The sequence below is a fragment of the Ambystoma mexicanum genome, chromosome 1q (assembly GCF_040938575.1).
Source record: "Ambystoma mexicanum isolate Mex_15411 chromosome 1q, UKY_AmexF1_1, whole genome shotgun sequence".
Taxonomy (NCBI): Eukaryota; Metazoa; Chordata; class Amphibia; order Caudata; family Ambystomatidae; genus Ambystoma; species Ambystoma mexicanum.
The window spans coordinates 248374076-248395737 of record NC_090922.1 but is presented as its reverse complement, the minus strand read 5'-3'; the positions used below and the strand labels follow the sequence as shown (position 1 = coordinate 248395737).

At 40.8% G+C, this 21662-nt stretch overlaps 1 protein-coding gene across 1 annotated transcript in view; it reads left to right on the top strand.

Moving 5' to 3' along the window:
• Positions 1-21132, top strand: part of TMEM150B (transmembrane protein 150B) — a 61592-nt gene extending 40460 nt beyond the window's left edge. The window contains exons 4-6 of the mRNA XM_069638261.1: positions 6822-6949; positions 10274-10451; positions 18399-21132. Coding sequence (XP_069494362.1) covers positions 6822-6949; positions 10274-10451; positions 18399-18595 — 503 coding nt within the window. The 3' untranslated portion in view covers positions 18596-21132. The remainder of the gene's footprint in view (positions 1-6821; positions 6950-10273; positions 10452-18398) is intronic.
• Positions 21133-21662: the final 530 nt, after the last annotated feature.

Here is a 21662-nt window from a genome sequence, read left to right as displayed (position 1 = left end):
AGAGAGGGGCTAGGGTGCCATTGTTGTGCCCCAAAGCAAATTAATGTCTTTATTTAAATTTTTGATAACGCGTCAGCTCGCCCAGAGGCCTCAGTGCGCACACAAGACAGACAGGACAGAAACCGAGGTGATCAGCGACAGGTGCTTTAAAGATACCTTTAAAGAGGCTAAGCTGTGAGACGAGAAAGGGGGACCTTTACCACTGGGTGATGCTTGATCTCTACAGGAGGCAATGAAACGCAGAAACTTAGGTATGGAAGGCAAAATGAAGCCTAAAGCCAGCAGAGGCAGTCTAACAAAGGAACAGAAATTAGTAACACAATGCTGCTGAACATTTCACGAAAAATGTGATGTAACTGAAAACAAACAGTGGCTCCTAGGCGGTCCACACTAGAAACCATTACAGGAAAATTTGGAGTGGTTGCGGCAGAGTTCAAAAGGACAGAAAGAATTAACGCAGATGAAGGAGGGGGACGTCGGAAAGAGTTCCAAGGCATAGACATCCAACACAGAATTTCAAAATTACACTTTCATCTCCCTGCTACTTTTTTGCCAGATTGATTTATTGTTGTTGATCAGTTCAAACATTTATTTTGTATTGGTGGTTTTATATAACTGCTTTTAGTTCAATTAGTTTTTAGACTCTGCATTGACTGTGTCTTCTCCTGCTATTTACTCTATTAGAGAGTCCCTTCATTATTCTCTCGCTCCCGTGCACTCTGCACTTCAATTTTCCTTAATTGTACGGGAACTATATCTCCCAACCTTATTAGCCTGTCGCTGCCTGAAAAGCATCATCCCCAGGCGGTGCAGGCCTCAAAAGGGCCACCCTGATGCAAAGCCTGTTTGGGCCTGTTCAGGGCAGTTCAACAGTCTACGGGAACATTTCAATGCTCATCTTCTCATTCCTCCCATTTCAATTGCCACTCTTCTCACCACATCACGCTCACTTTAGGTACATTGCTCTGTTCCCTGTTATACATCTGTAAGAAATGTATAGGCAAGAAATATTATTTGCCTAAATAACAGCCACAGCTGCCTTACTCTGTATGCCTTAAATAAAATTAGACTACATGGTTAGACTACTCAAAGACCACACCATATGCCCGCATCCACAACCCCAAGGCCGTTAAATGACCGGGATCTGAACCGTCGTGACGCACCCTGGTTAATGCCAGATCGGCAGTGAAGAATTCCACAGTTCTGGCCAATATAAATGAACTGTATGACCTAGACCTAGTTTTTAAACAGGGAAACCTGGTTTAATGCCAGCTCCACCTCCTTGTTTCACTTTCTGGTACCCTACGACGGCCAGATTAAATGGATTAATTGAGAGCTACACAGAGGGGGGTGGGGTCGCAATTGTCTTTAACTCTTCCATGACTGTAACGAATTTTGAATCCCTCTGTTTTTAAATTACATTTATCACCTAAAGTTTCCTTCTATACTGTCCTCTGCTATCAACACCCAGAATCCGCCAATTTTTTTGGTAGAGAAATTAGATGAGTTCCTAGGAACTAATGCCCTAAAACTATCTAAGATAATCATTCTTGTGGATTTCAACCTATCGTACAATATCCCAGACAATTCGGACATTATTAAACTCAACAAATTGCTCTTCTCACATAGTGTCTCCTCACTTGTCTACTACCTTTCCCATTGTTAAGAGCACTGCCTTGACCTAATATTATACAAAGGCCAAGTACTTACCTACCACGACACTCTACCAGTTTCATGGTCTGATCCTCCTGTCAGGATCTTTAGGATCCCAAAAGACCCCATAGTATCTACCAGGAATGGCCTCCCCATTGGCACTGCTTCACATAGCATCAAGGATCTAAATAAAATCTCTGGCTAGGAACTTTCCTTAGTATTGTTACCATTCACACCAAATCTTGCATGTGAAGATTTCGTTCAATCAAATATGATTAAACTATGTGAAGTTTGTAATATCATTTCGCCTATCAAACAAGGCCAACAAGTGGTTCTCTTCCTCCCGTTGGTTCCTCAAACAGGATTACTGTAAGAAAGAACATTTGTGGCAAAAAACCCAATAATCCTGCTTCTCGTAGTGCTGTAAATACCACCCTCAATATTTACAAAAAAGCTATTTTCTTAGCTAAATCAAGCTTTTGCAAAATTATGTGAACACAAAAATCAATAAGCCCAAAGAACGCTTTGACATCATCAGAAAATGATCCAACGCATCATGCATTTTGTCAACTTTGACACTTTCTCCTCAACTGGCAAATGTGTTTAATACATTTTTCATGAATAAAGTCAATACAATTTGAGACAACATTGATGTTCACACCGCTACCTCTCAAATCTCCATCCCGAAACAAACCTTCCGAAATGAGTTTCTGTCTATACTTTTAGGTCTGTGCCAGTCACTTCTGATGAAATACTTACTCTAATTATGACACTGAAACCCACAAATCCTAACTTTTATTTTTTACCTGCATGCCTGCGTCTTTCTATTGACTTAAGTGAATTCATCACCTGCTTTCTTAATTAGAGGATAAATACTGACATCCTTGTTAAATAAATCCTCATTGGACCATCAGATGCTCCAGAATTATCTCCCCATTGCTGGCCTGCCTTGGCCTGCAAAGATTATCAAATTTGTAGTCACTGCACAATTACAAAAGTGTATTGAAGAACACTTCCTCTGCAATCAATTTCAATCAGGCTTCAGGCCTTGTCATTGAACCAAGACAAAGCTTCTTACTGTCTGGGACAACATTCTGAGATAAGCTGATGAGGGAGATCTCACTTTATTGGTCCTACTTGACCTCTTGGAGGCATTTGACACTGCCGACTTCAGCATTCTTAAAACCACACTGATTGAAGTTGCTCTTGTGTCAGAAGATTCCCTAAACTGGTTTACCTCCTTTCTATCTGTGTGAGATCTGTGTGAGATATCTGTTGAAATAGGAGCTCATTATTCCAGTCCTTTCAGGGTTCCTCAGGGCTCCTCCTTGTGATCCTTGCTGTTCAGCATTAATATTTGGCCAGTTTTGAGCATTTTTTTCTAAATTTGATTTACATTATCACTCCTATGCTGATAAACAGATTTATGTGCATGTAAACAACTCCTTTGATTCTCTTAAACGTATTTCATATTGGGCTTTGCAAAATAAAAAAGTTCAATGACGTCTAATATGCTACAGTTGAATCCTTCAAAAACTGGTGTCATTTTCCTCGACCCACAACATCTCTTGAATAATCGATCTAAATTGCTCTCATGTCCTGTTTTGCTTGACCTTCCGACTTCCTATGTACATAAGGTTAAACATCTTGGCTGTGTCCAAGTTATCAAAACAGTGAAGACCATCTACTACCGCCTTAGACTTCTTCAACAAATTCTTCCTCTTATTCCAGTGAATGATCGGCCAGTAGTGGCTGGCTCACTGATTAATTCTTAACTAGACTACTGCAACTCCATCTATGAAGGGATTCCGGCAGACGCTGGTGCAGGTGTCGGCAGATGCTGCAGCGTGTGCAACCTTGCCCGTGCCGCAGAGGCATCCAGCCTACATCTAAATTGAGCTGCCATGGTGGCCCCTGGGGTGCGGCTACAGACGCAGGTGTCGGTACGTCGCATGGGGCTGTTCGCCTATTTGGCTACTGCGCCCGATCTGGGCTGCCGAGGCGGGCTGTATCCAGTGTCTGGAGTGACCAGTGGAAGCAGAGGTTGAGCAGCAAAGCTTGGTTATCTGTGCCCTGCTTTGCATTTTTTTCTGTGTGGCTGTGGCATGTGGAGGGCTGCTTCGTCCGCTGTTGCTCTTTCGGAACTCCCAGAGATGGTCATTAGTTGGGAGTGTTCCCGCTGTTGGCGTCTGGGGTCTCTGGCCTGATCCTTTACGGCTGATAGTGACTTTCCTTTGGGGCTGGATTTGCGCCTGCAGGCTGGAGGTTGAAGGAGGTTGTAGGAGGACGAAAGAATGGAGTTTGGAGGCCAAGATCGTTGCAGAGGCAGTATGTCGTCTCGGATGTCGAGGATGCAAGATGCAAGATGAAGGCCTACACCATTAGAGCTCACCTAGCTCCACGCAAAATGGCCGAAACACTGTTGTGTTGACATGTATTATATGTTGTTGTTCAACTCTTGATTGTGCCCATACTCTATGGGCCCCCTACCTGTCTATGATTCCACTGAATTCTCTAAGCTTCCTTCCCAAGGAACCTATAGAGAATGAACAAACTGTACAAGTAGATGTCTCAAAAATTGACTACTTGATCATTCGTACTTAGGTACTACACTTTGTATGTCCTCAAATGTGAATGTCCTATGTTTTTGAAAAATACCAGTGTATTACTACACCACTGCACTTCAAAATAAAACCCTTGTGTGCAGAAGAACAGTTTCATGAGAATTCTGTGACCACCCACACAAGGGGTCACCCACTCAGGGTGTAGCAGTGGTTACTCTTCAGCAGAGATCGACCAGACCTTGCTCATTTGTTTGTTGATATTAGTGTACCGACCTGGGCAGAGCAAGGCAGTAACCAGGTACCCTTCCGAATACGACCTTGTCAAGGAGACAGGAGATGCCGGGGACCTGCCGGTAACTAGAAAAACTGGAAATGACTTCTGCTATCACTAACCGGTGGGATAGAAAAAATCTGAGCAACTGAAGAAAAGGGAGGAATTGATCAAATCGACAAAAGTTAAACGAGATAAAAACTTCTAATTAAGTTTTGGGAAAGACATTTTCTAGTGGCCAGCAAATAAGGTTGTCTCTCCACCTAGAATATTTTGACTTGGGTCATGCAGATTACCTGTAATTAACCAGGGAATTGCTTTTTCTGAATTTAAATAGGGAAAACGTGCTACACCAATCTGGATCCACTGTGTCTATTTTCAGTATGGCCGCATGTGATGAACGCATAGCTGTGTTGCCAGCCTGTGTTTACAGCTGCCATGACACCCCCATTGTTCACACTTCCTTATGAGTGCGCAGGCTTGGATCTACCTGGAGCTGCAGGCACAGCTGGAAATGACATGCGCACAGGGAGAACATCTGCATAGCATCTGCAAACTGTTTCAAATCTGTAAGGGATTTCTAAAATCTGCGGCCAATGTTGAACGTATGTGCCTCATTTACACCGACCAATTAGCTCCTTAGATTTGTACTATCTCTACACTTTGTTGACCCCTGATGTAAATAGGTATCTGGGCAACCATGCGCCCATCTTTCTTCAAAGGCAAGGTTTTTTTCATACCTTTTTTGAACTCATCATAACTTTGATGGTGTTTGGTAAACATGCCATAAAGCACCAATCAGAAGGATGTCCGACTGCACCGCAACGATGATCCTCAATGAGGGTGAAACACGTATGTTTTGGGTGGATAAGGTATTACGACCCTTTATTCACATGGAGGAAGCATGCATGCTTTTGGCTAATTTGTATGCACGCAATGCATTTCTCAGTGGTTCAGAACTGGCGGTGAACTTCCACGGATGGCCACTATGTGGCGCTGTGGCGTATGTCCTCGTTAGATGAAATGGCCTATTCTACTGTCTTCACAAAGGCAAGAATAGAAAGGCAACTTGAAAAAGGGCTTCATAGGGACCGAGAGGGGGGAGTGGTGGAGCTTAAACGGTCGCCGGGGGCCAATTACTCATGCAACGCACAACATTACCCTGATCATTTTATGCTAATAGCATGAATGCCCAGCCCTGGTCATGGCTATCTCCCTCTGGGAACTTGCATTGTCCTGTGACATTTCCATGCTCAGGTGGTGTGGGTGCCGCTTAACAACACCCGGTGTGATACTGAGGCATATTGCACACATTCCAGGAAGGAACTGGCCCCACCACCTCAAAATGCAGCAATGCACCCGGCCGGCATTGCCGGCACACACATGCTCTGCTCTCTCTATCAGAAAAGATGCTGTGGGTGGGACGAGGTGGAGGGGTAACTTCCAGCTTGATGCATACTTCTTCCCTTCACCCCCTGCATACATCGCAACCTATTGATTCTTCAAGGCGGGGGCAATCAGGTGTGTTTACTGAGTATTTGGTGAGTGATTTTAAGGACACCAATGGGAACAGTCATTGTTGGGTTGTTGAGGTTTTTCCTGGACAGGTGAGCATGTTGAAGTCTATGGGAGACAAGTGGAGTGTTGCCAGTGTGAAAAGATGTCCAAAGTGGGTGATACCCTCCAAATGAAGGGAAGTTGAGAGATCTGGTCAAAACATTGTTCAATGTGTACCCATTCCATAGGGACAACTGTAGGGGTGTAACCATATGGAATCTGTTAATATTCCTGCTATTTTATGTGTTTCCAGGTTGTATATTGTTAATAAAAAGCTTAAACGAAAAATAGATCAAACATAAGAAGGAATGACTCCATTTTCCAGGTGCCTGCATCCCCTAGTTCGTTATGTTGGCGAATCTTGTACCGCGTGTCCTACCGCAACCACGGTGGTCTCTTGGTGTTAAAGTAGGCAAACATGCGAAGCACATATTATAAGAGGAGTGGAGTGTGACGTGAATTCTGCTCAATGTCGGCATGAGGCAAGTGTACGTTTAGTAGAGCCACAATAACGTGCAGCAAGGTATGTGTGTGTTTTTTAGTGGATTGTTTACCGCCCGTGGAACCAGAAATCTTGGGCTTTCATCCTGGCAAACCCGTGCAAACTGCGTGATCTGGTGAAATTCACACATCCCCATGTGCTTTTTAAAAAATCGTATTTGCCAAAATTAGAACTTAAGAGGAGATTGAAAACAACTGTCAAATGTTGCATTAAAAAATGGCAATACATATCATTGATTTCCAAACAGTTCACACAGTCTTACTCTTGTTTCCAGCGGTGTGGGTTACGTTTATCCGCTTCCAGCAGGTCAGGGACTTGGGATGCCACTCACGCCTCAACATAGCCAGTGCGGTTCTCGGTGTCTTAAGCGCCCTGGGGATCTCCATGGTTGGAAACTTCCAGGTAAGAGAGCTCAAGTGTCCAGCAATGATGTGCCAATGAGGGCCCTAGTGGATGTGGGCATTGCCCCAATGTTTGTTGACCGCATTGTGTGATTGACTGGGTGGGATACTGCCTAAAGCTAAAGCTGGCATAGCACAATCGCTGCGATGAAGAGAAAGAGAGTTCTAGTTGGTGTTGATATTTGGTATGGAATTATATCAGCCTCCCATGGACACAGAGGGTCTACCGCACCACGCCATACTGACAATATATACTCATGGTACCCAAGACACTACTGGATTGCTCGGAGATCAGCAAGCAGACGGATATGCCCTTTCTCCCACCCCACAAATGCTTGATGGATTCAGTGTGGTTTATAGGGTCTAGCTCCTGATCTGACATACTGGACAAGGCTTCAACCTCTCAGTTGTACAATAAGGGCAACCAAGGTTTATGATTACATTAATTTCAAACCAAACACGTTGGCGTAGATCTTAAGCCCTTTCACATGTACCTCTTTGACTAGGCTGTATAGCATGGGAGGATAGCACACGGGCAACGTGCTCGCCTTGGAAGCAAGACGACACGGAGCACCACAGGTTCAATCCCCGGGTCCGTACTTAGAAACCGCTGGGTATTAAGCGCGTTATAATTAACATATCATATCAGATGATACTTGAATAGAACATTCACTTTGCCTTTAGAAATCTCAAGGACAGAAAGAAGGGAGAGGTTCCTGTGGGCACATCTCAGTAAACTATTCTGTGCATTGTTAACAATCTGTGATGTCACATGACAAAGAAATCCCAGGCCAATGAGCCGCCTCTAGGTGGCAGGTCGAGCAGTCTGACCGGGTAGGAGGTACTGCCATCAACAAGTACTTCACAGCAAAAGCACATGGAGACTGTGGGGCCTGGTAAGGCACAAGGGCTCGTATCAAGATAGTGCTGAACCCATGACATGCTGTCTTGCTTTTCTAGAATAAGAAAGGCAAAACAGGCAAAAGTGTAGTTATACAAATACAGATGAGAGTCCAGGACAGGGTAGATACCACTGGCCTTTATGGTGATGAATGATGGCACTTGATGCGCAGCTGATCATAATTTAGATTTAATTTCCCACTGCAATCCTATTTACTGTAAATACTATTGCAGGAGGCCGAAATTAAGTATTTGAATCTAAAACCCTAGTTTCTTGTGGTTCTGTTTCTTTTAACATTCCATCCAGCCCCATGGTCAGCTGGTTGGTGTACTTCAAAGGACACACACACATAAGAGACATAAGTAAATAAAACAAACCTCTACTTTACATTTAAACAAAATATTACCCTGGTGCCTGTGTCTTTCTTTCTTGGTGTTTCCTCAGGGGACACGCATGATGCAACACTAGCCTGGCACCGTGGGCCCATGGGCCACACCTGCCTTTGGCTATGGGAGATTTTCTGGCAGAGAATAGAGCAATACCTGACAATGGTCTGCAGGGAGCATTGGAGCTCTAAGCTTTACATGAAACCTCTACCCTTGAGCACCTGTCAGGTCTACTATTAGTCAGAAGCATTGTTGTGAGCCTACCCCCAGAAGTCATAGGGATACTTTCTTATTACCCTTCTGCAAATAATAAACAATACATGTCATCAAATACCCCTTCACATTTACATCATGGAAACAACAGCATTTACACTTTCATTATAGTGCCAGCTAGGCTCATAAAATAAAAACACATAAAGAATGCTCACGCACCTCATTTACATATACTTATTCTCCTTTAGTGTTATTATATGAGCCTACAAAATAGTATATTAAAAGCATAATCAATGTCCAATGTAGTCAATAGAGCGTTTGAATCTAATCATGGAGTCCAAGCTTTCTCTGAATAATTTCTAGACATCTGGAGGCTACAGTCAATCGTCTCTGTGCACAGGCATCTAAAATATGACACAGTAAAATTAAGGAATATGCTAACCCTAGTGCTGTCAGGAAAAGGAAACCAGCAGTCGTAGGAATCCACACGACTTCTGCCTATGCAAACCTATTACCACTCTACTATTCATTTTAAAAATGCATAGAAAACATAAAAATGAAAAAGAGGGCTTTAACAATCCAAGAACAGTTGCCAAAATAAAGGAACGAGAATATAATTAGAATTCTAAAGAATCCTTGTAGTGTAGAACGAAGGTGCACAGGTATATCACCCTACAACATATTTCTGGAAAGCTGCGGGTTCCTTCTTTTCCCCATCAATCTCTACTGCCCCTCGGTGACATGGCCCTTCTCACCTCTTTTGGATGCCTCATTTTAACCTTAAATAGGTCTTATCTTAATCATGTTACGTTCATTGCTTCCTAACTTATTTATTCCCATTGACAGCGTTTTGCTATTCTCTTTACCTTAGAATGGGCTTATTAGCTAAACAGTTCAAGCGAAACCTGATGGTCTAATCTTTTTTCATACACAATGACCTCAGTTATCTAATTAGCTGATGTTGCTGCCTCCTTTTCATAACATTGGTACACTGTTTAAAAAAAGTACACACAAAGAGGTTGTTCAATGTAGACGTCTTGGTAAAGGATGACATCTTGGGAGGATAGCTCAGTGGCAACGTGCTCGCCTTGGAAGCAAAATGACACGGAACAACACATGTTCAATCCCCGGGTCCACGCTTAGAAACCTCTGGATATTAAGCGCGTTATAAATAACCTATATATTATATAGTATAAGCATTTTGTTAGCTGACCTTTACTCTGCTGCTTTTCTAATGCAAACAAATAAACACTGCAGCCAAGAAGCACATTTTCAACTGTAAAATCAGCGTTTTCTTCTGTTAAATTAGTATCTCTGGTTAATGCAAAACTACAGAACAGTTCTTATACGCCGACTATTTCTGGTTTCAAGACTAGACCTCGGTATGACATATAAAATGTACAATTTCAAATGAAAAACAAAATGAATCAATTTTGCATGCTGTCCATATTTAAAGACACATTCTACGTTTTTTGTTTGAGTGAATATCACATTGTGAACAATTAACTGTACTAGGGAAAGAAGCCATAGGCCACTTTTGGCAGGGCAGGCCATCGGTATGTGCAGGGCAGCCTACACCTATATTTGCTATAGTAAATGTTTTGCAGAATAATTAGCACATATGTGTTTGCAAGCCCAGCAGTCATATAACATTTACTTATTTTGGTAGCTGTTCAAGTACACTGCACTGCTTCTTCAAAATATGTAACAAAAGGTTGCTCTGTCATTAATGAGTTGACAATGTAGTCTATTTTTTAGGCTCAGGTACTGTGTATACTGACATTTCTATTGAATGACTGCTAACTGTATCCTTTTATTCTCACAGCAATCCAACCAGCTAGAGACACACTTGGTTGGGGCTGTCCTGGCTTTCTTCGTGGGTGTCGCCTACTTCTGGCTGCAGACCATCATGACGTACCGGGTGACACCACGGCATGGCGGACGATGGCTTGGACCGTACCGGTTCCTTCTCTGCACGGCATGCACAGTGCTTATCGTCATGAGTATCCTTTTGTGGTGTCCTAGCAGAGGCGAGGGAGGTTGTCCTACCTGGGGACTTGGGGATTTTACTCATCCTGATATTAAATGGGCAGTGAATAATTTTATAGAACTAAATGGGAGCCAACATCATAAAATATGGGCATCAGAGCGAATTTAGGGATGGGCTTCAAGCAGCTGGCATTGTTAAAGTGACACATATTTTAAAAGTCAGGTTATGGTGAGGGATTGTACCGTTACAAGTCGATACAAAAATTCCATCGGCGGGCACATACACAATTGTAATAACCCTCAAATGGGATATCCAATCCTTAATTTATTCCTTTTTTCCTAACCCACTGACATGCTATGTTACGCTTCCACCATGTTTAAACGCACTACGGGACCATGCATGGTTTGGAGTGTTCCCGGGCTTACCCAGGCCAGAGTATAACATGGGCTCCCGAGGGGCTGCTGTTGCCTCTCGCCTGAACACACCATCTCAAACCCAAAACTATACACCATTTCTTTGGATTGGAGGGGTCTAAAACTGAACAATTATAGGAATTCTGCAGACATTGCATGTACATTTGTGTGCAGTGTAAGGAAAAGGGTGGATCTACACTAGGGAACTTTCTGTGAAATCTGGAGCTCTTCAAATAGTCCCATGAGTTCCCTAGAAATCTAGAACCTTCTGGGGATAATGCTCTTCAATGTTATTAACATGAACAACCAGAGACTGTAGGCACATTTTTAAATACGGTCTAAATGTAATGTTTCATTCCACTGACACGGTTCAACGGCTTCTGCAAGTCAGAAAATACGCAGGCTCCCCGAGGCCTTCCCATTTTAACATTCTCAAACCTGAAAAAACTCACATATTTTAATTAAACTTTAAAGTGAAGCCACATCGTTCATACCACTATGGCGTGCTATTTCACTATATACTATCGCATACTTTGTGTGTGAACATGGTGACGAAAGTGTGCAGTTAGACTGCATAGTGATTTTGCAAGAACATATTTATGTCCAGTAACACAAAAGTAACTACAATGCCACAGTTCTTTGTGTGGTGCTATACATTTGTGTACACTCAAACAGCTGCATACACAGTAACATACAGGCCAATATGTGTGAACACCTTGGTCATGATATTTGCAGACGAAATTGAAAAGGGCAGAATTTAGCATTGGCCCAAAAGAAATCAGGAGCCTCGCACAATTCTTTGCAAGACATCTGCCCTGCAGTATTACGTGAGTATTTGTTTGGTAACTAACATTTGTAAACTGGCAATTATGTACATATTAGAAGTCATCAAGATGATGCAAGAGCCTGCAACAGAAAGAAGCAAGGGAGGATAGCTGGGCCGGGAGGATATCTCAGTGGCAACGTCTTTGGTTTTTCGTAGAAAGACAACGCACAGCAACACAGATTTGAATCCCGGTTCTGTGCTTAGAGACTGGTCTCTGGTATTAAGCGTGTAAAACAAGATTAATTAATTAAGGCCACACAGATAGGGCATTGACACAAGCGTAGCCTCAGAGCACTTTGACCTACCTCTGTCCACTTCATTGTCAGGTGGAAGTGGCGTTCGGTCCAGACAGAATGTTAGGAAAATACCATACCTTCCCTGCAACCAGTTCATTCCAGTGGCAATCTTTAAAAGAAAATTGGAATTATAAAAAGTACAACTTATGAAAAAATCAGACAGCACGTCAAACAAGAAAAGCAAAACAATTTATCAAAGCATTATATTTTCATTTCAATAGCTCTACACATAGCAGAAGATGTGAAAAGGATGACCGCAGAGAAACAACATGATAATGAAAAGGCAGAGAGAAGACTAGAGGGAGTGGAAAGTGATATAAAGCAAACATAGATTGGGCTTTGAGAAGATAATGAATACAAGAAGTGTGATAGAAATATCAAGATGTGTCTGAGAACATAGATTGGGCTTTGAGAAGATAATGAATACAAGAAGTGTGATAGAAATATCAAGATGTGTCTGAGAACATAGATTGGGCTTTGAGAAGATAATGAATACAAGAAGTGTGATAGAAATATCAAGATGTGTCTGAGAACATAGATTGGGCTTTGAGAAGATAATGAATACAAGAAGTGTGATAGAAATATCAAGATGTGTCTGAGAACATAGATTGGGCTTTGAGAAGATAATGAATACAAGAAGTGTGATAGAAATATCAAGATGTGTCTGAGAACATAGATTGGGCTTTGAGAAGATAATGAATACAAGAAGTGTGATAGAAATATCAAGATGTGTCTGAGAACATAGATTGGGCTTTGAGAAGATAATGAATACAAGAAGTGTGATAGAAATATCAAGATGTGTCTGAGAACATAGATTGGGCTTTGAGAAGATAATGAATACAAGAAGTGTGATAGAAATATCAAGATGTGTCTGAGAACATAGATTGGGCTTTGAGAAGATAATGAATACAAGAAGTGTGATAGAAATATCAAGATGTGTCCGAGAACATAGATTGGGCTTTGAGAAGATAATGAATACAAGAAGTGTGATAGAAATATCAAGATGTGTCCGAGAACATAGATTGGGCTTTGAGAAGATAATGAATACAAGAAGTGTGATAGAAATATCAAGATGTGTCTGAGAACATAGATTGGGCTTTGAGAAGATAATGAATACAAGAAGTGTGATAGAAATATCAAGATGTGTCCGAGAACATAGATTGGGCTTTGAGAAGATAATGAATACAAGAAGTGTGATAGAAATATCAAGATGTGTCCGAGAACATAGATTGGGCTTTGAGAAGATAATGAATACAAGAAGTGTGATAGAAATATCAAGATGTGTCCGAGAACATAGATTGGGCTTTGAGAAGATAATGAATACAAGAAGTGTGATAGAAATATCAAGATGTGTCTGAGAACATAGATTGGGCTTTGAGAAGATAATGAATACAAGAAGTGTGATAGAAATATCAAGATGTGTCTGAGAACATAGATTGGGCTTTGAGAAGATAATGAATACAAGAAGTGTGATAGAAATATCAAGATGTGTCTGAGAACATAGATTGGGCTTTGAGAAGATAATGAATACAAGAAGTGTGATAGAAATATCAAGATGTGTCTGAGAACATAGATTGGGCTTTGAGAAGATAATGAATACAAGAAGTGTGATAGAAATATCAAGATGTGTCTGAGAACATAGATTGGGCTTTGAGAAGATAATGAATACAAGAAGTGTGATAGAAATATCAAGATGTGTCTGAGAACATAGATTGGGCTTTGAGAAGATAATGAATACAAGAAGTGTGATAGAAATATCAAGATGTGTCTGAGAACATAGATTGGGCTTTGAGAAGATAATGAATACAAGAAGTGTGATAGAAATATCAAGATGTGTCCGAGAACATAGATTGGGCTTTGAGAAGATAATGAATACAAGAAGTGTGATAGAAATATCAAGATGTGTCCGAGAACATAGATTGGGCTTTGAGAAGATAATGAATACAAGAAGTGTGATAGAAATATCAAGATGTGTCTGAGAACATAGATTGGGCTTTGAGAAGATAATGAATACAAGAAGTGTGATAGAAATATCAAGATGTGTCCGAGAACATAGATTGGGCTTTGAGAAGATAATGAATACAAGAAGTGTGATAGAAATATCAAGATGTGTCTGAGAACATAGATTGGGCTTTGAGAAGATAATGAATACAAGAAGTGTGATAGAAATATCAAGATGTGTCTGAGAACATAGATTGGGCTTTGAGAAGATAATGAATACAAGAAGTGTGATAGAAATATCAAGATGTGTCTGAGAACATAGATTGGGCTTTGAGAAGATAATGAATACAAGAAGTGTGATAGAAATATCAAGATGTGTCTGAGAACATAGATTGGGCTTTGAGAAGATAATGAATACAAGAAGTGTGATAGAAATATCAAGATGTGTCTGAGAACATAGATTGGGCTTTGAGAAGATAATGAATACAAGAAGTGTGATAGAAATATCAAGATGTGTCCGGGAACATAGATTGGGCTTTGAGAAGATAATGAATACAAGAAGTGTGATAGAAATATCAAGATGTGTCCGAGAACATAGATTGGGCTTTGAGAAGATAATGAATACAAGAAGTGTGATAGAAATATCAAGATGTGTCTGAGAACATAGATTGGGCTTTGAGAAGATAATGAATACAAGAAGTGTGATTGAAATATCAAGATGTGTCTGAGAACATAGATTGGGCTTTGAGAAGATAATGAATACAAGAAGTGTGATAGAAATATCAAGATGTGTCTGAGAACATAGATTGGGCTTTGAGAAGATAATGAATACAAGAAGTGTGATAGAAATATCAAGATGTGTCTGAGAACATAGATTGGGCTTTGAGAAGATAATGAATACAAGAAGTGTGATAGAAATATCAAGATGTGTCTGAGAACATAGATTGGGCTTTGAGAAGATAATGAATACAAGAAGTGTGATAGAAATATCAAGATGTGTCTGAGAACATAGATTGGGCTTTGAGAAGATAATAAATACAAGAAGTGTGATAGAAATATCAAGATGTGTCTGAGAACATAGATTGGGCTTTGAGAAGATAATGAATACAAGAAGTGTGATAGAAATATCAAGATGTGTCTGAGAACATAGATTGGGCTTTGAGAAGATAATGAATACAAGAAGTGTGATAGAAATATCAAGATGTGTCCGAGAACATAGATTGGGCTTTGAGAAGATAATGAATACAAGAAGTGTGATAGAAATATCAAGATGTGTCCGAGAACATAGATTGGGCTTTGAGAAGATAATGAATACAAGAAGTGTGATAGAAATATCAAGATGTGTCTGAGAACATAGATTGGGCTTTGAGAAGAAAATGAATACAAGAAGTGTGATAGAAATATCAAGATGTGTCTGAGAACATAGATTGGGCTTTGAGAAGATAATGAATACAAGAAGTGTGATAGAAATATCAAGATGTGTCTGAGAACATAGATTGGGCTTTGAGAAGATAATGAATACAAGAAGTGTGATAGAAATATCAAGATGTGTCTGAGAACATAGATTGGGCTTTGAGAAGATAATGAATACAAGAAGTGTGATAGAAATATCAAGATGTGTCTGAGAACATAGATTGGGCTTTGAGAAGATAATGAATACAAGAAGTGTGATAGAAATATCAAGATGTGTCCGAGAACATAGATTGGGCTTTGAGAAGATAATGAATACAAGAAGTGTGATAGAAATATCAAGATGTGTCCGAGAACATAGATTGGGCTTTGAGAAGATAATGAATACAAGAAGTGTGATAGAAATATCAAGATGTGTCTGAGAACATAGATTGGGCTTTGAGAAGATAATGAATACAAGAAGTGTGATAGAAATATCAAGATGTGTCTGAGAACATAGATTGGGCTTTGAGAAGATAATGAATACAAGAAGTGTGATAGAAATATCAAGATGTGTCTGAGAACATAGATTGGGCTTTGAGAAGATAATGAATACAAGAAGTGTGATAGAAATATCAAGATGTGTCTGAGAACATAGATTGGGCTTTGAGAAGATAATGAATACAAGAAGTGTGATAGAAATATCAAGATGTGTCCGAGAACATAGATTGGGCTTTGAGAAGATAATGAATACAAGAAGTGTGATAGAAATATCAAGATGTGTCCGAGAACATAGATTGGGCTTTGAGAAGATAATGAATACAAGAAGTGTGATAGAAATATCAAGATGTGTCCGAGAACATAGATTGGGCTTTGAGAAGATAATGAATACAAGAAGTGTGATAGAAATATCAAGATGTGTCCGAGAACATAGATTGGGCTTTGAGAAGATAATGAATACAAGAAGTGTGATAGAAATATCAAGATGTGTCTGAGAACATAGATTGGGCTTTGAGAAGATAATGAATACAAGAAGTGTGATAGAAATATCAAGATGTGTCTGAGAACATAGATTGGGCTTTGAGAAGATAATGAATACAAGAAGTGTGATAGAAATATCAAGATGTGTCTGAGAACATAGATTGGGCTTTGAGAAGATAATGAATACAAGAAGTGTGATAGAAATATCATGATGTGTCTGAGAACATAGATTGGGCTTTGAGAAGATAATGAATACAAGAAGTGTGATAGAAATATCAAGATGTGTCCGAGAACATAGATTGGGCTTTGAGAAGATAATGAATACAAGAAGTGTGATAGAAATATCAAGATGTGTCCGAGAACATAGATTGGGCTTTGAGAAGATAATGAATACAAGAAGTGTGATAGAAATATCAAGATGTGTCCGAGAACATAGATTGGGCTTTGAGAAGATAATGAATACAAGAAGTGTGATAGAAATATCAAGATGTGTCTGAGAACATAGATTGGGCTTTGAGAAGATAATGAATACAAGAAGTGTGATAGAAATATCAAGATGTGTCTGAGAACATAGATTGGGCTTTGAGAAGATAATGAATACAAGAAGTGTGATAGAAATATCAAGATGTGTCTGAGAACATAGATTGGGCTTTGAGAAGATAATGAATACAAGAAGTGTGATAGAAATATCAAGATGTGTCTGAGAACATAGATTGGGCTTTGAGAAGATAATGAATACAAGAAGTGTGATAGAAATATCAAGATGTGTCTGAGAACATAGATTGGGCTTTGAGAAGATAATGAATACAAGAAGTGTGATAGAAATATCAAGATGTGTCTGAGAACATAGATTGGGCTTTGAGAAGATAATGAATACAAGAAGTGTGATAGAAATATCAAGATGTGTCTGAGAACATAGATTGGGCTTTGAGAAGATAATGAATACAAGAAGTGTGATAGAAATATCAAGATGTGTCTGAGAACATAGATTGGGCTTTGAGAAGATAATGAATACAAGAAGTGTGATAGAAATATCAAGATGTGTCTGAGAACATAGATTGGGCTTTGAGAAGATAATGAATACAAGAAGTGTGATAGAAATATCAAGATGTGTCTGAGAACATAGATTGGGCTTTGAGAAGATAATGAATACAAGAAGTGTGATAGAAATATCAAGATGTGTCCGAGAACATAGATTGGGCTTTGAGAAGATAATGAATACAAGAAGTGTGATAGAAATATCAAGATGTGTCCGAGAACATAGATTGGGCTTTGAGAAGATAATGAATACAAGAAGTGTGATAGAAATATCAAGATGTGTCCGAGAACATAGATTGGGCTTTGAGAAGATAATGAATACAAGAAGTGTGATAGAAATATCAAGATGTGTCTGAGAACATAGATTGGGCTTTGAGAAGATAATGAATACAAGAAGTGTGATAGAAATATCAAGATGTGTCTGAGAACATAGATTGGGCTTTGAGAAGATAATGAATACAAGAAGGTTATAGAAATATCAAGATGTGTCTGAGAACATAGATTGGGCTTTGAGAAGATAATGAATACAAGAAGTGTGATAGAAATATCAAGATGTGTCTGAGAACATAGATTGGGCTTTGAGAAGATAATGAATACAAGAAGTGTGATAGAAATATCAAGATGTGTCTGAGAAAAGTAGGCCATAAAAGAAAAGGTGAAATAATGAAAAGGAAAAGAGAACGAGAAACAGAGAAAGAGTGATGGATAAATGCTGTGCTTTTGACAAAGAAAAGAGCTAAAAAGTACTATGTGAGATACAGAGTAGAAAGAAAAAAGAAAATAGAAAGTGAAGTTTTGAAAGAGGTGCTCGAGGAAGAAAGAGAAATTAAAAGAAAGGACATGGAAGCAATGAATCAAGAAAAAGTGTCAAATAATGACAGGCAGGGTAACGGATTAAGAAAGAATAACAATCTAGAACAAGAGGCAATTAGAAAGAAAGAAACAAAGTAACACACCAAGAAACAAATTATTAGAGCAATATTGCAGTCAGCTAAAAGGAAAACATATTAGGGGGGATACTAAAGAGGGAAGTAACTGTTCAGATTTTGTGTCATTATCCTTAACCACAACATCAGTGGGTGTTCTCCATTCACAGAACCTGAAGAGTGCGGCTGCCATTTGTGAGTGGATCGCTGCCATGATCCTCTTTCTACTATTTGCATTATTCGCAGTGGAATTCCGACACATTGAAGGTCACTTCTTTCACGTTCAGAAGACTGTGCAGAGCATACCTCATCAGTTCCAAGTCTCAACTGTCACCCTAGGTGTATAGGCTACACCTGTGCATGTGCTGTCCCTTAACAGATGGTTAGACCAGCATTCATTGTAACCTCCTTCTTGGGTTCTGGCCTCCAACATAAGTGGTGGCGTCCACCGTGGGTGCTTGGCTCCATGAGATCTTGGAATTAATGTTCATCATGTGTGCCAGCCTCCGTGAACATCTCCTGATAAACCTGCTTCATTGGGGCCAACGAACATGAGGACTCTCGAGGAACCTTCTCTGTGGGTGCTGACATCAGAGAGGGTGCTGGTCTCCACGGACATCGCCAGATTAACTGTTTTCATGGATGCAGGTCTCCATGAATTCCTAGGATTTCCGTTCATTACAGGTGGTTGACTCCAAGGATATCTTCACAGGGGGTTGACTCCATTTTGGGTGCTGGTCACCATTGTGGCTGCTGGGCTGGCCTGCATAGTTATCGGCAGGTTTATCTCCCTCTTGATTGCTGGCTCCATCAACATTTTCAGGCTCACCCTCAATAAAACCTTCAGATTAACCTCAAAGGTGGGTGCTGTTCTCCACAAAATGTGCCACTTTAACTGCCACTTTGGGAGTGGGTCAACATGCACTTCTCCACTTAACCGGCTGCTGACTTTGATAAAATGTCCTGATGAAGCTTAATTGTGAGGACTGACATTAATCCTATTATCCTAGGGGATGGTCCACATACTTTTACTAAACTAACCCCCATCGTAAGTGCTGGGGTGTTCTGTGGTTCCTGTCTTTCCTGCACTGCAGGCTCAGGATCAGTCTCTCTTGGGGGTGCTAGCTTCCATCTTCCTCCAGAAACTTCCCAATTTTGGCCTCCATCATGCATTCTATCCTTCATGACATTGCCACATACAGTTTCCTCATGGGTCCAAGACTTCATCATGGTTGCTGGCTTCCCTGGACATCTCCATAAATATTCACTCCCATCACATTTGAGGGACACCATTGTGGGGTTGGGCTTCCATTGTGAGTGATGATCTCCATCAGATTGGTTGATGAACTGCCATTGTGGATGCAAGCTTCAATTGTGGGCGTAGACCTCCAATACATCTATCAATGAACTTCATTTGTGGATGCTGGCTTCCAAAGACATCTCTGTGTTACCGCCATGATTGCTGCCATTCATTGTGCGGTGCTGCCCTCCAGGATGGGCACGGTTTTCCAGCCAGCAGATACCAGATTTGGGATGAGACACAATTGCATTGCTGATACCCCTGAAGACCATGGATTTGAATTCCATCATTGGTTAATATCCAAACAGACCTTTAATCAACTCAACACAATACCTGATTCCAGAAAGATCTTGTTTTAACACATTTTTCTGCATGCTTCCAAACAGATTTTAGGACAACACATTGTGCCTCACACCTCCCTAAAGGTCGCGGGCCACTTCCTCATGGTGCCTACCTCCATGGTGGCCTACGGACAGCCTTTCATGATGCCCATCCTCAAAGAAATATTGGGTCAGTGCATTGGGCTACCCTCGTCCATACATTTATTATTCAACAAATCATGATGTCTCATCTGTAGAAGTCTAGGGTCAGCCATTTTCTATCAATATTTCTGCCAATGTATTAGGCCAACATATGGGCTACCCTCCTGAATAGATGCCTCAGATGCTTACCCTCTTTACCTTTGAGCCCTCCAAACAGACCTTGTAGGCGACAGCCATTGGAGAGCACCGCCTGCATGCAGACCTTGGCTTGAGCCTCCATCAAAACAGGGACTTGGGAACAAAGGCTGTGTTCCATCACAATGAAGGCTTGAATGCAGTGCAAGTCCCTTAAATAATGAAGCTACATGCGCGGAACTTCATGCTGACTGGAACAGCCCCTGCCCTACCTACTTTTCAGAGGACACTGGCACTCGAACTAGTTATGTCATAATGGAGAAGGCTGTAATGGCATTTCAGACGGTCCATGTATGCCTTCCACAAATTAACATTTGATGCCCACTTTCATTTGATCCTTTCCTTGATCACATCATCACTCCTAACCTCTCCGACAGCGCTCCTAGGATGCACCCATACAACTCAATCCCGGGGGATCTCTAATCATGCGATCGTACGGGCCCAGCCGGGGCTTCATGATTCCGGACAATCTGCATAATCCACCATTTGCTGCACAATGAAATGATTCCAGCGCATAACAATGGTCCTTAATGAGATTAAAAGTTATATGTACTGAATAAGGGTGGGTTTGTACATCTGTCCAATTCACCTTTTCAGCAATGCATTATTCATCTTTTCTGGGGCCCCACTAAAGACTCAATAGGGCCCTGTGCAGGGATATGTTGCCAGCTTCTCACTGGGCCAAGGTTCCCTGGACTCCACATGACCTACAGCTCGGGCACCACAATGTGCTGTGAAAACACAGGCGACTTTGGAGAGGTGCACAGGATGGCGAAATGAAATCACCAGGCTCTAAAAGTGTCTTAAAAAGATTGTGTGTGTAATTTAGTCCTTAGGATATCAACCCTAGTACACCCCCAAATTATATTTTACATGAAAATAAAGATTTATTTTTCAAACAAATCAATACCGCTGAGATGTATGTCATATTTTTGTGTGCCTGTGACTAACAATACTTATGTTGCAGAATAGGTCAATGTACCCTTGGCTCTGTGACCTCACTCCTTGGCACATGTGAGATCTCAATACATTAGCACCCCCTGACCGCTCTCTGTTAAGTCCTCAGCGACCTCTATCCTCTGTTCTTGTGAACTCATTTCTCCCTCAGGCGTTTGGCCCTGAGTTACCTAAATGCTCTGATCCCGTGTGACTCTCATCCTTTGTTGGTATGTGGTACCACAGCCCACTTTGCTGCTTTGTGACCTCATCCTTTAGTGTGCTCTGACCACGATACTCTAGACCTCTGTGCTCCCAATCCTCTGTCACTCTGGGACTGCAGTTCTATGAGCTACGAGACCTCAACCCTTTGGTAATTTGTAATTTTAGTCCTTTCAGGTTCTGTTCCCTTACCATTTGGTGCTCTATGGTCTGTATCCTTCATCAGTGTGTGACCTCTGGTCAAGTGGAACCTCAGTCCATTGGCCCTCTGCTTTGTTA